The sequence below is a fragment of the Acanthochromis polyacanthus genome, chromosome 21, assembly GCF_021347895.1.
Source record: "Acanthochromis polyacanthus isolate Apoly-LR-REF ecotype Palm Island chromosome 21, KAUST_Apoly_ChrSc, whole genome shotgun sequence".
In the NCBI taxonomy this organism is placed as follows: domain Eukaryota; kingdom Metazoa; phylum Chordata; class Actinopteri; family Pomacentridae; genus Acanthochromis; species Acanthochromis polyacanthus.
Window position 1 is genome coordinate 27,304,057 of NC_067133.1, and position 20,026 is coordinate 27,324,082.

The 20,026-nt window shown below is 42.2% G+C and overlaps 1 protein-coding gene across 3 annotated transcripts; it reads right to left on the reverse strand.

Moving 5' to 3' along the window:
• Positions 1 to 876: 876 nt before the first annotated feature.
• On the reverse strand, positions 877 to 18,999 carry LOC127531601 (uncharacterized). 3 transcript variants are annotated; one of them, XM_051941279.1, is made up of 19 exons: positions 18,624 to 18,999; positions 13,283 to 13,653; positions 13,098 to 13,167; positions 12,807 to 12,910; positions 12,361 to 12,724; positions 12,145 to 12,212; positions 11,818 to 12,030; positions 11,607 to 11,672; positions 11,382 to 11,510; positions 11,070 to 11,144; positions 10,864 to 10,944; positions 10,622 to 10,699; positions 10,448 to 10,525; positions 10,277 to 10,360; positions 9,778 to 9,864; positions 8,484 to 8,551; positions 1,302 to 1,419; positions 1,053 to 1,184; positions 877 to 974 (listed from the first exon to the last, which is right to left on the reverse strand). In XM_051941279.1, exons 2-19 carry the CDS (start codon positions 13,400 to 13,402, stop codon positions 906 to 908), a joined length of 2,004 nt encoding a protein of 667 aa, XP_051797239.1. In that variant the 5' UTR covers positions 13,403 to 13,653; positions 18,624 to 18,999; the 3' UTR covers positions 877 to 905. The 3 variants fall into 3 exon arrangements, 2 of the variants coding, with proteins under 2 accessions (XP_051797239.1, XP_051797238.1); XM_051941278.1 differs by having other exon boundaries at positions 1,302 to 1,425; XR_007938736.1 differs by lacking the exon at positions 877 to 974 and having other exon boundaries at positions 1,162 to 1,184; positions 1,302 to 8,551; positions 18,624 to 18,803.
• Between the last annotated feature and the right edge of the window lie 1,027 nt (positions 19,000 to 20,026).

The window sequence follows — 20,026 nt, forward strand, 5'->3', positions numbered from 1 at the left end:
GATCCTTTATTGAAAATATGTTCATATCATACATTCCAGCTTGTTATAGTTACACCTATATGAAAGAGAAAGCAGCAAAACCTAATATTTGAAATATGTAGGAAATTGAATGATAGGCATTGCAGGTTAATACACAGCATAAGATGTTATGAAACAACATTCCTGTGGTTCTGAGTATTTGTTTGTCACCTTAATGTTATGATCTATAATAAGAAATAATGGATCTATTCAACCCTGTTACTCTAATTTCAACCGTTACCAAATAATTTTTATCAAAATAATCTTAAATGATTTTCCCAAACTCATGAGGGTTTGACCTATTGTCCTTTTAGTGGTTTGAATGATTTAATTTGTAATAGATTTGAGCAAATATTTGCAATTTAATTAAAAAAAAACATGCAAATATTGAAAGGTTGGGCATGCCAGAGTTCAAACGTTGTTTAAATTAATAGAGGTTAAGTCTTAACTGAAATTAAATGATTATCCAATGTGCATGTGGCCTTCTTTACTTAATGGTAAAGGATTTATTAAACATTTTTGAAAAAAATATATACTTTTTCAGGTTCCAGAGTATTCATAACAGGGTTGCACTATGCATGGCGCACATCAAATAAAACATTTCATGAAAAGTGTAACTTTAATGCCTGAGCTGGCCGAATCACATTATTTGATGGCTTACTACCTGGTTTTCCTAAATACATGACAGAAAAATATGAAATAAAGGGTAGATTTTTCAAAGGTTAGGATGCCTAAATTGTCCTCCAATTCTGCAATGACCCATATACATAGAGAGAAGGACCAATATAACAATGCAATACAAAATACTGTACATGTAGTACTATTATAGCAACCAAAGAAGACACTTCAGACTTGAAATATTTTCATATATGTATACATTTTTTATTTTAACATTTATTTATAACATTCATTTGAAGTCCCATTTTCTCCAGCCTTCTGGTAGTCTTCTGTGTTGTCTGTGGGTGTTAAAAGATCAAAATTAACTGGGAAAATTGAAATGTGAAACAAGTGCAAATCTGTCCTGCGGTTTTTACCTGAGGCATGTCCCGTCGTAGCGGTGGAAGCAGATGTGGAGCTACAGCCGTTACCGGACCTATACAGGCCGTCGGCCGACACTGCACACTACACACCCCGCTTCCTCGACTACAGGAAGCCAAGTCCAAATTCTAAAAGGTGAAGAATCAAGAGTGGCAAATTAATATCAATTAGTTTGATATTTTTCTTTAATTAAGTAAATTGATGTGCACGATTAGAAAAAATATCTATTGAACACTTGTTCCTACCCGAGACATGCCTATGGGGAGGCTGTTGAGGACTTCCAAAAGGACTGGGCGTCCGAGAGGAGGGGACTTCTGGGAGGACGTCCGATCTCGCCACTGCACCTTCTGGACCCCCTCAGACCTGGAACTCAAAGAACAGAACAAAACATACCAAGAACAAACAACAGTAGCACAATGTGCCACAACACTGAGTCACATGAAAAATGTGTGACACAACTGTAAAATGGGACTGAACAGAATAGATTTCCAGCCAAGACATTGAACCAAGAAAAATTTATGTTGAAAATGTAAGGAGATGGGATGAAAGTGCGGCCATCATCAAATCAGTGTTGGCTGGTGAGGCTTTAGCCAGTCAAAATGCAATAGACCGGGCTGTGATAGCTATAATATGTTTGGAGAACACCTGACTGAACACATTTCTCAGGTTGGGAAATGTAAATGTGATCAATCACAGTGTTCTTGTCTGTGGTAGACTCTGTGATCAATTGGTTGTAGCCCCTGGACAGAAGTGCATCTCTTATGCTTTTTTTGCCTCTGGAAAGGAGGTCTTCATTGAAGTCACCACAAACAACAATGGGCTGGTGATCCATCAGTTCCAATGTGTCCAAGAGAGCGTTCAGGTTTGGCAGAAACTTTTGCAAACCAAAATCTGGGGGTCTATACACAGTTGCTATTAGCACTTTGACTGGGACCTCAACCTTCATGACCAGACATTCCAGATCTGTGACACGTACCATGCAGCTCGGCGCCTCCGCCATCAGAGCGGTCCTGCAGTACATGGCAACTCCACCCCCGGCCTTTGACGCCATGTCCCTGCACGTGGTGTAAGACGCCTGTCTGCTGCGGTGAAACACAGTGTATCCTTCCAGATCAAAGCATGAGGATACAGAGGACCCTGACAGATGTGTCTCGGTGAGACAAAGCACATCTGCCAACCTGAGTTCATGATGCAACTTCAGGTCCACCATGTGAGATGGAAGCCCTTGGGTGTTATGATGTACGATTGTCACCTCTGCATCTGGTCGCTCCGTCCAGTCCAAGCGGTGCAACAGCGGAGTAACACTCTGGAAACTCGCGCTGCGCATGTCTTCCAAAGCTGTCGTAATGGCAGGGTCAGCATAGATCTTTGTCTCATCAAAGTCGGTGATGGTGAGACCTTGAAGAGAAGTGGTGCGACTAAGCGCCACATATGCCATGCCCGGCTGAAACATGCGTTTCAGGCTCACGACAGCCGACGTCACCGTCATTCCCTGAACTTTGTGGGCTGTACACGCAAAGGCCAGCTTGACGGGGAACTGACGTCTCACGACTCCGCCCTTGCGACCGATGCTCTCCTCGGATCTCTCGACGTAGACCAAGTCGTCCGAGGGGCCCAGAAGCTTCTTGCGGAGAGTCTGTCCTGCTGTGGAATTGTCCAGCTTAAGTCCAAGGAACCTCACGACTTTGGGGTCACGTCTGTCAGGCAGAATGGTGGAGATGGTCCCAAAGGTTCCATTGACAAGGCCATCCTCCACGTTGAGATTCCTGATCAGCATAACTCTTGCTCCTTCAGCGGCCATTATGCTGTCAGGCAAATCTCTCTTGGTGCCTTTGATGTTGGGCACAGGCACCTTCCTGCCGGTAGCGACATCCTTCCTGTAGTCCTCTGCCGCTATTTTGACGTCCCCTTTAAGCAGGGAGGCCACGGTGGCTGCGTTGTGACCATCTACCTGCTTGTTGGTGGCAAAGACGTGTAGCGTTCCTGGCGGGCAATCTTTGCCGTCAGAGACGGCTCTCATGAGCAAGCCTCTGTCCGCAGCGCACAGAGGATCTTGCTTGCGCTTGACACGCAGTCGATTGAGGAGTTCGGCGAACGCTCGGTCATCCTTCTGGCGCATGATCTCCGTGAGGTTGACCATGGTGAAGCGCTCTCTCCAGAGATCGAACTCTGTCTCCTCGTAGACACAGAGCGGCTTGGCTCTGCCCAGCGGCGGCAGCTGGTAAAAGTCACCGACTGCAAGAACGGAAATGCCGCCAAAAGGTTTTCGGTTTCCTTTGAGCTGCTGGAATCGCCAGTTGACGTAGGCAAACAGCTTCTTGGAAACCATGGAAATCTCATCGATGATGAGAATTTCCACCGAAGACAAAGTTGCTCGAAGTTCATCAAGTGCATTGCCCAGGCCCTGGTACGGCGGTTCCAGGGACCTGGGAAGCTTAAGGACAGAGTGCAACGTTTTGCCCGCGATGTTAAAGGCTGCTGTGCCCGTGAAGGCAGTCAGAAGGACAGTGGGCTGGGACATGTCAGCTGCGTCCCGGAATCTCGGGAGCTGCCGCAGAATCCTCGTTGCTTCCTCATGAATGCACTTGATGACGTGGGACTTACCGCAACCAGCTCCACCAGAGACAAAGTAGTGGAACGGTTCTGGATCTTGGCCCCACACACGCCGAAGGCACCACTGGCGCACAGCGTAGAAGACGCACGCCTGGGTCTCGTTCAGACTCTGAAACATCTTGCGGACAAAGTCTGGACTTAACCGAGGCGCCTCGATTCGGGGGACGGGTTCACCGACATTCAGGTCTTCAAAGTCGGGCACGGCGTCTTCGTCCTGCTCCTCTGGGATCTTTTCACGGAGCTCAAGACATTCCTGCCGTTCCGCCTCAACCTCGGGTGCGAACGTGTTCCAAGCGTTGAGGACCGGACCGAACTGGACGTTCTGGAGTGCCTTTTCCATGCCTGCGCCTCGTCCCTCGAATCGCTTCCTGTTGTGGTCCACGATGTCCTTGACGTCGCGTCGCGATTTGTAGAACTCTTCGTACGAGGTGCGACCCCCGTCGTTGAGTTCATCATCAGATCGGTGGGGGAGGTACAGCTTTAGCAGTCGTCTGAAATGTTTCTCTGGCGCCTTGGTCTCAGAGAAGCGCGCATATCGAACGACTGCTGGTTTTCCGGCTGTCCTCTTGGCAATATGTCCTTTGTCACACAAAAGGGCAATGGCACTGGGGCCCTGTGCTTGTTCGCCGTAGACTACCCGGTAGTCTGATGCAAACTCAGCCAGGCACATCCCCTGAAACTCGGGAGTCTTTGGTCTGAACAGGTACTTGTCAGGTACCCCCAACATCCAGACCTCTTCAGAGTCAGGTGCCATGTCCTTCAGGCGACTCATAGGAAGACTCATCTTCATGGCTTCCTCGTCTGTGGAGAGGAAAATCACAGACCGCGAGCACTTTTTCAGGGGCAAGCTGCACGTGCGAGCCACTGCCTCCTGGGCGCTGACCTCTCGGTGCTTCGCATAGGCCTGCATGATCTTTCTCATTTCCTCACTTTGGTTGAAAGCAGACTCTCTGCTGGTCTTCACGACCGAGTTCAGGATCTCGGTCATCTCATGCTCCGGCTTGGTGATGTATGACATCATGTACATGGCACAGCAGTACTCGTCCAGGACGTACTGGATGTCCATGTTTGCGTTCCAAGCGCGGAGAAGGTCTGGGTTATAGGCGTTAACCCAACATTCGTTCGGCTGCCGCTTCAGCATGACCACGCTCCCGCTTGTCAGATTTTCGGCGCACTTCAGATAGGCGTCGTGTTCCAAGTCGCATCGACGGAGGAGATCTGACAAGCTCTCAAAGGAGGCCTTCGGATCCATGAGGAGCTCTCTCAGGTGCCGAAGCTTTTCCTTTGCTTCCCTTTGCTGCCGACGGATCTGCTCCCTCCGTCCCTTCATCACCTCTTCCTGTTCTTGACCATCTTCCATTTCCACATCGGCAGCAAAGGGCTCCGTGATCCAGGTGATATCAAACGGCAGCTTGGGGAAGCCATAACGACACACCACGTTTCCCTTTCGGCAAGAGCCGGTGTGGCTCCTGCTGTGTACCTGAACCTCCGAGACGATTTTGTGGAGCTCCGGGTCCTTCTCGGGGTCAGGCATCTGGCAGGAAATGTGGCGGTCAATGAACCTGCATACGGTGTGGTCCAAGTCCTCGCCGTACACAGGGGCGTCTTTGACCCACACTAGCATGTGAATGTGTGGGCTTCCGCGGGCCTGAAATTCAACGCGGTAAAAATAATCCTCCACCTCGCCGATCGGCTGCGCTGGTGAGAGGATCAACTTTGCCATAAGGGCATCCACGCGTTTTTCAAACATGCGCATTACGGTGACAGGGTTACTGCGCAAAATGTCACACTTGGCTTTCCAGTCCAGTTCGGAAAAGTCACCAAGTGTTTGTCCTTGCTGAGATTTGATGACCCCAATTATTTCAGGCCATCTCATCTCAGCTGCCGAAAAAGTCAAAAAGAACGTCGGTTTGCCGAGTTGCCTAAGCATAGCATGCAAATCTCTCAGGCTTTTATTCCAATATGCGGGCGTGCCTCTCAGAGGCTGCATAAATCGCATGGCCTCTTTGGCCTGAATTAATCTCTCCACCTCCTCTTTGTCCTGGAGCATGGAGTTTTTGATGGCACGCCCGTCTTTTGTGCGCATCTTTCCTTTGCGCATTTGTATCGACATACTTCCTCTCGCGAGGTTTGTCTCCGTTACAAACTGCGCAAAGAAAAGGTAAGTTTGGTCCTCGGCAAACCGCGTGTCTGCCCCGAAAAGCCTGGCGTTAAAGTATCTGCTGGGTGAAAGCTTGATGGGACGGTCTTCATCCAGCGTGTTCTCTCCGGTGGGAAACTGCACAGGGAACGCCATGGCTTCCAGTTTGGGGATTGCAAAAAATCCCACAGGTTTGTTTCCTTGGGCAGGGGCAACACTGAAAATGCCATCTCCATAGGAAAGTATTTCCTGCGCAATGTCTGGTGGCTGCATGCAGGTGTCCAGAGCAAGTCCAGGTCTTAGCTCCTCCTGCTGTTCGGTGGGTATGTCTGCAGCTAAATTGGTCTGGTAGCTGTCAGACACTTGTAGCAGCTCTTGGTCCAAGATGTCTTCTCCCCACTGGGCAGCATCCATGCCGTCATGCTGAGAGTCTATGTCGTCAGCAGACTCCTCCAAGAGGGTTTCTCTCATGACATCATTGGACAGGTTTTCCAGCTCAGTGCTTGGTGATGGCATGTCAGTATTGTGTCTTTGGTCATCTTCTGGCCGACTCGTTCCTGCGGCTGACACAAAATCGGCCAAGACTGGCTCAGTGTAGCTATCAGCCGCCTCCAGCAGCTCCTCGTCGAGCATGCCGTCTTCTCCCCACTGCGCATCATCCGTGCACTCGTCTGAGTCGTGGAGGAGATTTTGGAACGTGGCCTCTTCGTCAATGGTCACATCAGAATACTCAGAGTGCTGCTCTCTGAGTTTTTCCAGGGCAACCAGCACATTCTTCATGTTGACAGTGTAAAAGTGCTGGTAACCTTTGAATCGAATGTGACGCTTTAATTTCACCTGCAGTAGCTGTGCTTCTGGGAGGGGACGTGGAAGACTGTTGACAACACTTTCCACTTCCGATGGAACGCACACAACAGCTCCGTGGACTGCTCGCTGCTGTCCTTTTGGTAAGGCGACGATTTTAGCAAACGGGAGGATTTTAGCGATGAGCTGTCTCTCCAGCACGTTGAGTTCGGCCAACTCCGGGGGAATGGGTGCCAACTCTAAATTGTTTGCTACTGCATGTGTTGGCATCCTCCCACGGCTGAGGTGGCTGTCACAGTTGTGGCAGATCCACTCCTGCAGTCTCTCTGGTGGCATTGAGCAAGGGGAGGAGCACTCAGCGTCACAGACATGCACATATGTTCCAGTCAAGCAAGCCTGTGCCACGTCGATGTTGGTGGAGTATTTAACTCTCTTGCATGACTTGACTTGATTTGGAAACATAGTCCTGTGGCAGACGGTGCAGACGTATGTTGGTCCGTGGCTGATGGTCTCACGGAATGCTGCTATTGCCGCTGCCATCACTGAAGTAAGCACTGGCTGGCGAAAGGTTCCGAGCTGTCGGTATTTCCGCCTGATGCTCAGTGCTCGCTGCAACTTCTGACGCATGTCAGGATTGGCAGCCAACATGTGTCTTCTGAGCAGGCTACACCGTTGAATATGATGTAGCCTGAACTCTGGATCCTTCCTGTACCGGTGGACAAGATAATTTTTCTGCCTGTTCCGAAAAGCAGGATCTGTGTTGTACCTCTTGACAACATAATTTTTCTTCCTGTTCTGAAAGGCTGGATCCGTGTTGTACCTCTTCAGAAGATTATTTTTTTTCCTGCTCCGAAAAGCAGAATCTGTCATGTATTTGTTCTTTTGTCTGTCTCGCATTTTGACATTGAACTTCGCATAGTATTTTTTGGAAGACAAGAGCCGTTCTTCACGGTTCTTTTGCACACACTTACTGTGTGCCTGAATTTTCTTCCTGCGAAATTCGGCACAGCTGGCATACCTGATTCTCTCACAAGTTTTTTTCCCAATTTTTTCTTTCACTTGTTCCTTTTTTTCACATGCTCTCCTCTTGGCTTTTTGCCTCCGATCTTTGTTGAATTTAGAGAGCTTTGTTGCTTGTGGGACAGCTGAGGAACCTTTAACGTCCTCCTCAATTTTGATAGCTGTCCCACTGTCTGCCTGCAATGCGAGGAGAGCAGGTTCAGACACTTCATGTTGAACCTCGGTTTCTGGGGATTGTTGAGGATGTGGGGCACTGGGGCTGTCAGTCTGAAAAGATACCGGGACAAACTCGTAACTAGCAGAGTCTCCACGGTCTCTAAAGAGTGTGTGGAAGTGGTTAGCCAGGTCACTGAGTTCCGCAAAAGTCATAACGATCGCCTTACCGGAATGAGAGGGTAATCCTCTCGAGTCTCTGGAGTGGGAATCAAACACTCCATACCTCCCGGACTGATCACGGAAAACAGCGATAACCTCGGGTGAAATGACGATTATAGCCTGATTAACCTCTGCTGAAAGACACTCCAGCTGGTTGGCAAGTGGAAGCCACCACTGCTGTCTTCCAGGGCTCGATACTTTAGTTTTCAAAAAGCCACACCTGATGTCACGCATGTTGACATTATACAAATGTCTGTCTGTGAGGACTTGTTTTGGCATCTCCTCAACTGTCAGGTGATTGCTCTGGAAGGTCTTGTCGCGAATCAACTGCTGTTTGACTCCGACATACAGCGCGTCTCCCTGAGCCAGGACTCTATCGAGTGTAGTCCTGGTGAACTGACAGCCCTCAGTGTGGTATGCCAGAAATGTCAAAGCGTTACAGCTACACTGATGGTTGCGGGAAAATATCTTGTACCTCCTATCATTCTGAGAATGACTGGCCCGGACTGACTCCACACGGCGACTCTCGCTCCTGGTTTTATCCTGAAATTATGACAAATTGTGATCAGTAATTATTATATTTTCATTATTTATTCAGACAGCTTAATTTTTTGAAGTTCACCATTAGTACTAGCTTTTAGAAATGTGTTGAATGTGTCTTCAGTTAAAGGATCATATGATTTAATGTTTCAGTGACAACTTATTGTTCATACATTATGAACATCCTCTCACCAATTTATGGAAATCTTGTATTATTTTAGCGTATTATTGCTTACTATTACCTTTGCTAGTTTAATATACATATTTGTATGTTTATTGCAATCACGCATATTATGTATATATAACATATTAAATATATTAATAATATATATTTTATATATACTTTACACACACACTCTCTCTCTACACACACACATACACACACACACATATATATATATATATTTATTGTGTGTGTGTGTGTGTGTGTGTGTGTACATAGATATATAGGCGTCTGTGTGTTTTGTTGTATTATTGTATTATTTGTAGAATTTCCCTCCAGGATTTTTTTCCAGGGCACTGTAACATTTTCTTTTTTTCTTGGAATTACATTTGAACAGATCATAATGACTTACAATTTTTCTGAGACCATGAACACATAATAACCCTATGTCGCCTAATTTAATTTACTAGTTAGCTCCTTTTCTGTAGACATCAACACAGATTTCAACATGACATTACTATTTTAACATAATGGGACTTGCTTCAATGTTTGTGAGGAAGCTTAAGGAGGGTGCTTTGAGCAGACAACTTATGACTGCAGTATCAGAGTTGTTTCATCTAACAGACAGTTGATGGTCATGGGATCAACATTACTGTACAGACTGAAGGCTACTGAAGACTGCCTGGACCACATACTTTTCCGGTTTGTGTGAAATGCAATTACATAGCAAAGTCAATATTCCACTGACTTTTTTCCACCATGCCAATGGCAAGTGATGTAAATATTTTATTCACCAAAACCTTTTCTGCATGAATTTTGCCAGTGGCTAGTGCTAATGTAAAACCCTGATTAGAAACAAGAGTTACTTTGTGAAAGCAATGGCACACAACACAGCATTACAGGTAGCTTATTGTATTGTGACCAGCATAGTAACAGTTCTCTCAATTGGCAAAAAATATTTTTAACTGCAGAAAACCAAAAAAAACAAAACAAAAAAGAATCATGACTTTACAAAAAAAATACTCGTGCATTGTCTAACATGTCTATCATAGAGGAAGAAACTTACCTTGTCTGTTGGTGCATCAGCTGAGGTGGATGCAGCTGTCATGAACCAGGGCCACTGGGCTTGTGATGGAGTCGGTGTTCGGGTCATCTGATAAATGACAATAACAGTGACACTTAAAAAATAAAGCAAGACGATAGCTAGATAGTTGGCTAACAACTGAATAGCATCAGTTGTCTAAAAGCTAGATATCTAGCTATCCAAAAGCTATCTATCTAGCGAACGGCTAGCTAGCCCTTGAATAAGCTAGACTGCTAGCTGCCAGGAGTTTCAGTTGTCCCAAAGCTAGCTACCCGAAAGATAGAAAGCTAACAAATAAGCTAGATGGGTAGCTGATAGCTAGCTAGCTAGTAGCTTCAATTTTCCTAACGCTAGCGATTCATTGGAATTGCGATTATACAGTAAATGTGCCACAAAAAAAACAGGAACAACAAAAATGGCCACAAATGGAGATGCCTGCTTTGTAATGTTCTTTTAATTGATTATAGAGAGGTAAATATACCTTCTCAGGAGAAGGAGGCTTGCAGCCCGCATCATCAGCTGTCATGGCCTGTCCATCCGGTGAGGGGGTCATCATCTTGGCCATCTAAACACAGAACAACAAAACTTCAGTGAAATGACGATGATTTTCAGTCAGATGATACATATTGATGAAAAGAGGACTAATCCTTACCTTTGCAATGGGAGAACAGAGAGGGGTTTCTGTCTTGCCCCAACTGCAGGACAATCTGGCCGGGGGTGAGTCAAACAGCTGATGACAGATGAGAAAAAAAAACATAGCAAGTGTCAGTGTGGACAATGTAGATGCCTGTGGAATGGAGTCAGAATGTGGTCAGAGGAAGCTTACATCATGCACTGCAGTTGGGCAGTGGGGAGGGTGCCCGTCCGGGGTCCTGGGCCGTCTCACTGCTGCCCGAGCAGCCACCTGCACCATCAGAAACATCAATTAAACATTAATTACTGAGGTTTAAAGAAATGCATCCCAGAAACACAAGTGTTGTTACTGCCTCTTTTTAGCACAAACAAACTAACTGTGAAGTTGATTAATGTTTTCAATCAAAATCCAAACCCAAAGGAAAGACAACTTACCACCTGAGTTGCGGTGGTCAAGCCTGAAGGGGCGTCCTCCTCTGATCTCCAGGAACGCAGAGCTGGAGGCGTTCCAGGCTCCTGACAAATCAAAGCATTTCAGACAATGAGCACAGTCTACTCGCCTTGTTGTGACACTGTGCATGCTGCAATTGAAAGACCTCCAAATGTGCAGTGTGTGACAGTTGTGTCAGAAAGTAATGTACCTTGTTCACTGGAGAAGAAGCAGAAGGAGGGGTAGTGTTCCGCGGGCAGCCGCGCAGAACTGCAGGGGACGCCACCTGTGCCAACCAAATGAGATACCAATTAAATGGAGTTGAACAGCTATCAAACAATTTACAACTACATTTCTGTGTAGCTGATTCAAGTCTTATTATTTGTGGCTGTTGTTATGAAGTAGTTATACTTAATTGCAGATGACACTAAAAAAAATGTGCAGAATTAACTGTCAGGAATTATATGTTTGAGCATTCATACAATGCTTCTGCGAGAGATAAAATTTTGATCAATCAACTTACCTTCTTTGGCTTAGGAGAAGCCTTGAAGTCCGCCAGGCAAGACATATTGGAGGGAGACACTTTCTCCATGGCACTTAGGGCTGTGCTGCTGAACCAGACGGGGTTCAGCGGAAGAAAGCTCTCCTCCATCTGTAAAACACAAAGCAGACACGACTAATTACAGTCTGTCCTGTCAAAAAAAAACAACCAATATTATCCGAAAGAAATATCTGAAGAATCACAAACCTGCTGTTGAGCCATCCTGGGCTTTGGTGAACCTCTGGACCGGGGAGGTTCCCGAGGATGGCTCGTCTGCAATCACAGAAAGCGTCACAGTAAATTATAACTGTAATTTTTTTTAACCACAGTACACATATTATTACCATTATTATCACAATACATGATGTCACAGTTGTCTAAAAAAAGTCTAAAAAACATAAAGCAATTTATCAATTACCTTGCCGCCCTGACCCATTTTCCTCCGCTCACGGGGTTTCGGGCTGGGTGGAGCAGGGGATCTCTCTCTCACAACCAATTCGGGTGTAGCTTTCCGAATTGGAGGCTGAGGAGGGATCCGGGGCGAAGGAAGTGGTGTCAGCAGTTGCTCGTTGGCAGCGGACCAGAACAACTGGACGAGGATCCCCATCCCCTCACGATCACTCAGATGGACCTGCATAAATAAGAAATTTAAAAAAACACACAAACAGTTTTAATGTCAGTGAACATCTGCCGTGAACCAAACTTGTCCAATCAACAACTGTTTTTCACAACATACTACACTTACACCATCCTTGCTCCACAGCACCAAATTGCTCAGGGGGAAGTGCTCTGCAGTGTTGAAGAACTTCACACCTTGAAAAACAATTGAAAAAAAAAAAAGAAGTCATTATTGCACCAAAATATCCATTGATATTTGAGAATTGTTAAAATGTAGGTCACGTCTTTCTTGTTTGTTCATTCAGTGAATGGAATGGATGAAAAAAAATCTTTTTCCTCTTACCCATACGAGCAGCCACACGTCTGTATTCCTGCCGAAGCAGGTCCTGGTGTTGGACGTCAACGACCAGGCGGGGAGGAAAGTCGACCACAAAAACCTTGGACCAGCGGTTGCCACAAGTGGTGAGGAGATTGGCAAAATCCACCCCTGCCCTCTCCACAGTGGTGCTGGTCAGGTTGTTGCCGGGGGCCATGACGCAGACGGCATCAGGTGCACGAGGAACTGCAGCGTGCAGAACCTCAGTGCGAATTTCCGCAGCAGAGGCCCCCGGAGTCGACAGGAAGCCAAAGCTCAGCCGAGACTCTGGCATCCGAATAAAGCCATCTACAAGAGCACGTAGATGGGAGTCCCCAACAAGAAGAATGAACTGCAAAAGAAATACCACAGTTTTAGTATGAAAGTCAAAAGAACTTATTAAGAAAAAGAACAGCAACAATTAATAATTATACCTTCTTTCCAGGGCGCTCAGGAGGAATGACCAACTTGTGGTTGCGCCCAGTAAAGGGTGAAGTTGGCCATTTCAAAGCTTTGTGGCGGTAACCGGTGCCACGGCCTGTTCACAAGAAGACAGAGCAAAAGAGGATTTAAAACGGATTTCAAACAAAGAGAGCTCATACAACAATCAGCATTTTCTATTATTGTATGAGAACAGCAGAATCTGTGTTCAACGGGTAATTGTTGGTGGTACACTAAATATGATTTGTGAAGATATTCCATGATAAAAACAGCTGAGTACTTACGTGCAATAAAGTTTGCACGCGCCTGCCGCTCTTCCCAGAACCGTCCGGCTGGCAGGGTGGAACCAACCTTCTGTGAGCAAATAATACACTTATTTAATTCAACATCGTGCGGATGCCATGAATGTGTCCAACTTAGCACATTCTGTATTGCACAAGTGAGCATGTCAGTTCGGGTGTAAACATACCTTGTACTGGGGAGAGCGTGAGCTGTTGGGTGCGTCAATGGGAGGGGTGGGCATCTCAGACGCGTCCGGCTTCCTCCAGCGCTGCTTCTGGGCCTGGGAGCGTCTCCCCTTCCGAGGCATCCTGGAAGACAGCACAAGAGCACAACAGAGACAGAAACACACAGGGAGAGAGACAGAGAGAGAGAGAGAGAGAGAGAACAAGGCACACAAAACAAATGTATGTATGTATGTATGTATGTATGTATGTATGTATGTATGTATGTATGTATGTATGGATGGAATGGATTGTAATCTGAGGTGATGCAGCAAAGGTAGTTGACCAAAGGATATCAAAGGGCAATCCAGAGGCTCTCCAAAAAGGCGTCCAAAGGCTGGTGAAAAAAAACAACAACACCCAGTTATCTAAAACCACTGCTATGAAACAGTAAGCACCAATATGAGCAGGAAAACATGCATGTACAAGACACATCTAATGTCCTCACTATGTATTTTTTCATCAGAGGAAAAAAATCTACTTACACTGCTGACTCAAACTGAAACAACTAATTCAAAACACAAAAGGGCTAAAGACCAGACAATGGCTACTAAATACTAAAGCACTACTGCATGTTTTCTCAGAAAGAAGAAGAATCTCAACATGTCTGCAGCAAAAGTAGCTGAACTGGTCTTTAACACACCACAGAGAATTAATATGACACTATAATTAATGGTATGTTAACATTTCCTCATGCAACATGTCTTAAATAAACGATATTATACTCATCATGATGTCCTAATTGACTGATAGAACTGATGGTAACATAATGGAACAAAGCACTGACATTTTCTGTGTTTTAAAAAGCTGAAAAGGCAGAAATAATCCCACATCAGCAGATGCATGTACTGCTGCTACTATAACTGCCTGTATACAATTATTCAGCTGGAGTGGCAGTACTTTTAAACAGATTTAATGGTGATATTCTGGAAACCAAAGCTTCAAACAAAGGCTGCTGGATCATTGTAGTTTTGAAGGTGGATGATTTGATGTCTATCATTTGTAATGTTTATGGACCAAACAGAGCATTGCAAGCAAAGGACATGTTTACTGAACTCTCTTCAGCTTTGGACGATTTAAAGGAAAAATACAAAGATTCTACTATTATCATAGGAGGAGACTTTAATGATGCTCCAGATGATTACATGGACAGACATCCTCCAAGATCTGCATCATTACTGGGCTTTAAACCCACCTCATTTATAAGTGATCATCTTTTGTTAACAGATGTGTGGAGATTTATGAACCCCAATGTCACAGACTGCACGTGGTCTAACACCAGCAGAACTTTACAGTCAAGAACTGACCTTTGGTTAATCTCATCACAGAGTTTACAGTTTGTTTTAGATATTTCTCATATTCATGCTCCACTGTCTGATCATAAATTAATAAGTTTAAGATAAACAGGATCAAAAGAGAATTCTAACATAAGAGGCTATTGGAAATTAAACATTAATATATTAGATGATAAAAATTTAAAGAAGGGGTACAATTACTTGCTAAGGATATATTCGGTAAAAGAGAAATTAATCCAATTCAAAAATGGGAATACTTTAAATTTAAAATGAGAGAAGTTGCAATTAAACGTAGTAAAGAAATAAAAAAAATAAGATGAAAAAATGAATTTTCTAATGAACCAGCTAAAGTTATTAAGTTCCAAACATGATCTATCTGAAGAAGACCTAAGCACACTAAAAAAAAACCTCAGAGAAGAGCTTGACAGAATGTACATGAACTTAGCGAAAGGCGCCTTCATCAGATCTAGAGCTAAGTGGTTAGAAGAAGGCAAGAAAAACTCAAGTTACTTTTTTGCATTAGAGAAAAGAAACAGAAAAAGAAATAATATTACATCTCTTAATATAAATGAGCGAGTATGCTTGGCTCCTAATACCTATGGAGTCACAGGAGTGCCAACTCAAAATATAAATAAATAAAAAAATGTGGAAATATAAATAGAAATAAATAAATGTGGAAATATAAAGAAAAATAAATAAATAAATAAATGTGGAAATATAAAGATATAATTAAATAAATAAATAAAAGGAAAGACAGAAAAGGTAAAAGCAAAGACAATTTTTCTTTTTATTTATTTCTGTTTATATTTCCACATTTATTTATTTATTTATTTCTGTTTATATTTCCACATTTATTTATTTATTTATTTATATTTTGATTTGGCACTCCTGTGACTCCATAAATATCATCTCCAATTATATTACCTTGTTTTATAGCAACCTGTATACATCTGAATTTAATCAAACAAAATGTGATAAATTTATGAAGCACATACAAAATTTTACACCCTTGATTTCAGAGAGCTTTAAAGAGACATGTGAAGCTGACATTCTGGGTTCAGAAATCACTGATGCTGTACATTCAATGAGATTGAGAAAATCACCTGGAAGTGATGGCCTCACAGTCGAATTTTACCTTTGCTTCTGGGATTTGATAAAGGAACATCTTTTACTGATGTATAACGAATGCATTAGCAGACAAGAAATGACAACCATGAAGCAAGGTCTGATAACCTTGATTCCTAAGCCAGGTAAAGATCCCTTAATAATAGAAAACTGGAGACCTGTTTCACTTTTAAATATTAATTATAAAATCTGAGCAAAAGCCTATGCTAAACGACTGAAAAATAATGTAGAAGAGATAATAAGTGAAAATCAAAATGGCTTCATGGCAAAGAGTCACATTAGTTCTAATATCAGATTAATATTAGATCTAATTGATTACTTAGATTATATAAACTCAAAAGCACTGAAGGTTTTCATAGATTTCTACAAGGCATTTGATTCAATTGAACACTCTTTCATTATACAGACCCCAAAAATTCTTGGCTTTGGTGATAAATTTATTAATAGTATCACTATGTTTTATAATGACATAAATAGCTCAGTGATTTTATATCCCAGAATGTCTAGGAGGTTTTCTGTCTCAAGAGGTGTACGCCAAGGATGTCCCATTTCCCGTTTCTTGGTTTTGGTTGTGGCTGAACTCTGAACTGGCTGAACTATTCTTAAATATTTCCTGCAACCCAAATATTCAAGGTGTAGTCGTTTTCAATCGTGAGATAAAGATTTCACAGCTAGCATATGACACAGTTTTATTCCTCAAAGATAAATCACAGATACAAACTGCACTACAAGTAACTGGTCAATTTTCTGAAGCCTCAGGGAGTACAACATGGCTCACAAAAATTCATTTTTTCCTGTTCTCTTCCTGTTCCTGTATACAGTTGTGCCATTTATTCTGAATTTACAGACTTTATTTATTTTTGGGCCGAGTTAATAAGTTATTCATTCATTTAGTCCTGGCTTTAGTCCATGATACCCTGCTCCTGTGAGGTCCAGTCAGACCTGGTTTGGTCCTGATTTTAGCCCATGTAACCCTGCTCCTGTGGGACAGAGTTTAGTGTCTGATTGTAATTCTGTTCAGTGAATAGATAATTTAAGTTATAAAGATGTTTTGTTTTTGCTTAAGCACTTTTCATTCTTTAGTTGGCTGATGTGGTCAACTTGAAGCTGTTGAGTGCATTAGAATCCTATAAAGACAAATGTTACAAAGCGGTTGATGGAGTTATTTCAATTATGCATATATTTATGAAAAATACTGAAATGTGTTGTGCACATCCAGCCACAGAATCTTCATCCATATTTTACATGAAGAAACATTTTCAATATTGCCTGCTGTTACGTTTTTTTTTTGTCAGTTTTTTAAATCTCAATGTTTTTTATTATCCCTTAATGTTGTCTCTATGATAAGATTTTAACAAAATGCTGTTAAAATACACCAGAATGCAGGAAATAGGATCAATAATTTCCAAAATTTTCTGGGGGAGGGCCCCCAGACCCCCCATCAGCATCTCACATAAACCAAATCTCACTCTGAGGTCTGATCACAAGTTGGCAGCCCTGAATTATTGTGTTGTGAGCAAAAGTCATGGCCACTGTGGCCTAAAACATTTACACAGTAAAGTATCTCTGAAAAAAATCTAAATCGGTCCAAAAAGTGGAAGAGCAATTTCTCATGGGGGCTAAGCCTCCCCTGTCCTTAAAACCTAGTGACACCCCTGTGTGAGCCTGGCAGTTGGTTGCTATGGTGACCGCACCAGCTGAAGATAAGTTAGCAGTATAAAGTACATTTTACAAGACTAGGACACTTACAGCATAGTGAAAATCTTAAAAGAAAAAAAACAAACAAACACTGTGACTTGTCTGAAACCACTGCTATAAAACAGTTATCACCAATATGAGCAGAAAAACATGTACACACAACACATCGAATGTCCTCACAATGTATTTTTTTATCAGAGAAAAAAAATCTACTGTCACTGCTGACTCAGAAACTGAAACAACGATTTTAAAACACAAGGGTAAAGATCAGACAATGCCTACTGAATGGAAGCACTGAAACATTTAATCATGCAACATGCCATAAATAAACGATATTATACTCATCATGATGTCCTAAATGACTTATAGAACTGATTCTAACATGATGGAACAAAGCACTGGCACCTTAATTAATTTAAACATCAAAATTCCTGTGAAAGTGCACACAGCACCATTTTGCAAGACTAAAACAGTTATAGCAAAGCTCCTGTTTAACCACACTATTTTACAGAAAACACAATGAGGTAGAAGAGATATCACAGCACCATTTTACTAAGACAACCGTTCTACATAGATGCAAATTAAAACGTCCCAAAGCACATATAGCAACTTTAACATGACCAAAGCAAATACTACTACATCTTCTTTAATCATCATTTCTACACATCAGCGTCAAGTTTACATTTTTCTGCTCTGACCGTCAGCATCCCTATTCATTTAGAGCACAAAACCGAACTGTGCAACTCAAGTGAACAAACAAAGCTAGAAGTTGAGGGAGAAAGGCGCTTCACACTCCCTCACCAAGAGACTGGAAAAATGCATGAAAGCTCCGGTTTAACCACGCTATTTTCCAAACAAACATTATGAGGCAGAAAAGGCTATTTTATCCGTTGCAGCAACATTTTACAAAGACAAAGACAAAGCTATCGAGCTATCCAAAAGCTATCTATCTAGCTAACGGCTAGCTAGCCTCTGAATAAGCTAATGATAGCAACTTGAACATGACCAATGCAGACATTGAAATATACCAAAAATATTGTCATTTGTTTTTCCACTTCAGCATTCAGTATGCATTTCTACTGTTACCCTTAGCATTTAGATTCAGTTGGAGCATAATATTTAATAGGATATAGTGCAGAATCAGCCTATGCTAAAGCTAGCAGGGAGGAGAAAAAATACGCAGCCTTACCTCTGAATGGAACCGAAGAAAGGGCGTTGGCGGCCAGCAGCCAGCGGCTTTGTCTGAAAGAAGTGCCAATGAACGTGCACCGGGGCTTCCATGCCACCGCTGATTGGTGTTGCTGGGCTGTTGCTGGGCGCCTGTCCGGAGAGGCGTTTTTTCCAGAAGGTTCTGTCTGCAGTGTGTGTGTGTGTGTGTGTCAGTAGATAGCCGTACTTCCGGTTTTTGTCTCGGAGGTTTGAAATGCATTATGGGAAACGTAGTAGTATACTACAGTGTGAACAGTTGGCATTCTAATCATACTTATAGTACATAGTATACAGTATATACTCATTGAGTATGTAGTACGTTAGTATGCCATTTCGGACACAGCTAAAGAGTCATAGAAAGAGAGTATTACAACCATATGTGAACAGAAGAGGATGAAATTAACTAATGACTAATAACATGAATAAATTTATATATGGCTTCTGTGGTGCAATTGGTTAATGCATTTGGATATTAACCTGAAAGTGGGTGGTTCAAGCCCACCCAGGGATGACAACTCTGCTTTTCATAGTCTTATTTATAACTTGCATGCTCTCATGTTTTTTGTTTTTTCTTTCTTCTTACCTTTCATGCTGCTGGAACTGTGAATTTCTCTTTGGAGATTAATAAAGTATCTATCTATCTCTATCTATTAATAATATGAATAATATGTTCAAAATTAATTGGTTATGTTGCCTCATAAGAGAAAATGTTAAAATGTGGAATGCAATACCAAATTATGTATTCAAAAAAATAGGAGGAATTCATTTTTTACTTAAATCTAATTATAAAATTAATACCAAAAAAATACCAACTCAATTATCAAACTTCCATAAACAGGCGTTGCTCTCCCGGGGGCTGATGTAACACATTTAACTTCACCTTTTGTTTTCAGACTTACTTTATTATTATTTTAATGAAGTGTATTTTTTATTTCTTAATGTTATTATTTTGATACATTTTATTTACTTTACCATTTTTTGTTGTTTTATTTAATGATTAATTTAATTACATTTTTAAAAATATTTAATTAATATTTAGAATTTATATTTTTTCCTTTAATTTTATTCTTTATATTTTTCATTTTATTTTTGTGATTTAATATTTGACTTTTGGATTTTTTAATTTTACTATTTTTGATTTTATTGTGAATATTTTATTGTAGTTATTTTTTAATTACAAAAGTAATTAGTATTTTTATTTTGCACTATTGTGTTTTTTTTTAACTGTTTCTTACTTTTACTTTGTGTCTTGTTGTGATTTTTATAAAACTTATTGTATTTTCAGCTTTATTTTATTTCATTTCTGTTATATGCATTTTGGATTTGTTTTATCGTTTTAATATATTTTATTTATTTATGTATTTTGTTATTGTATTTATGATG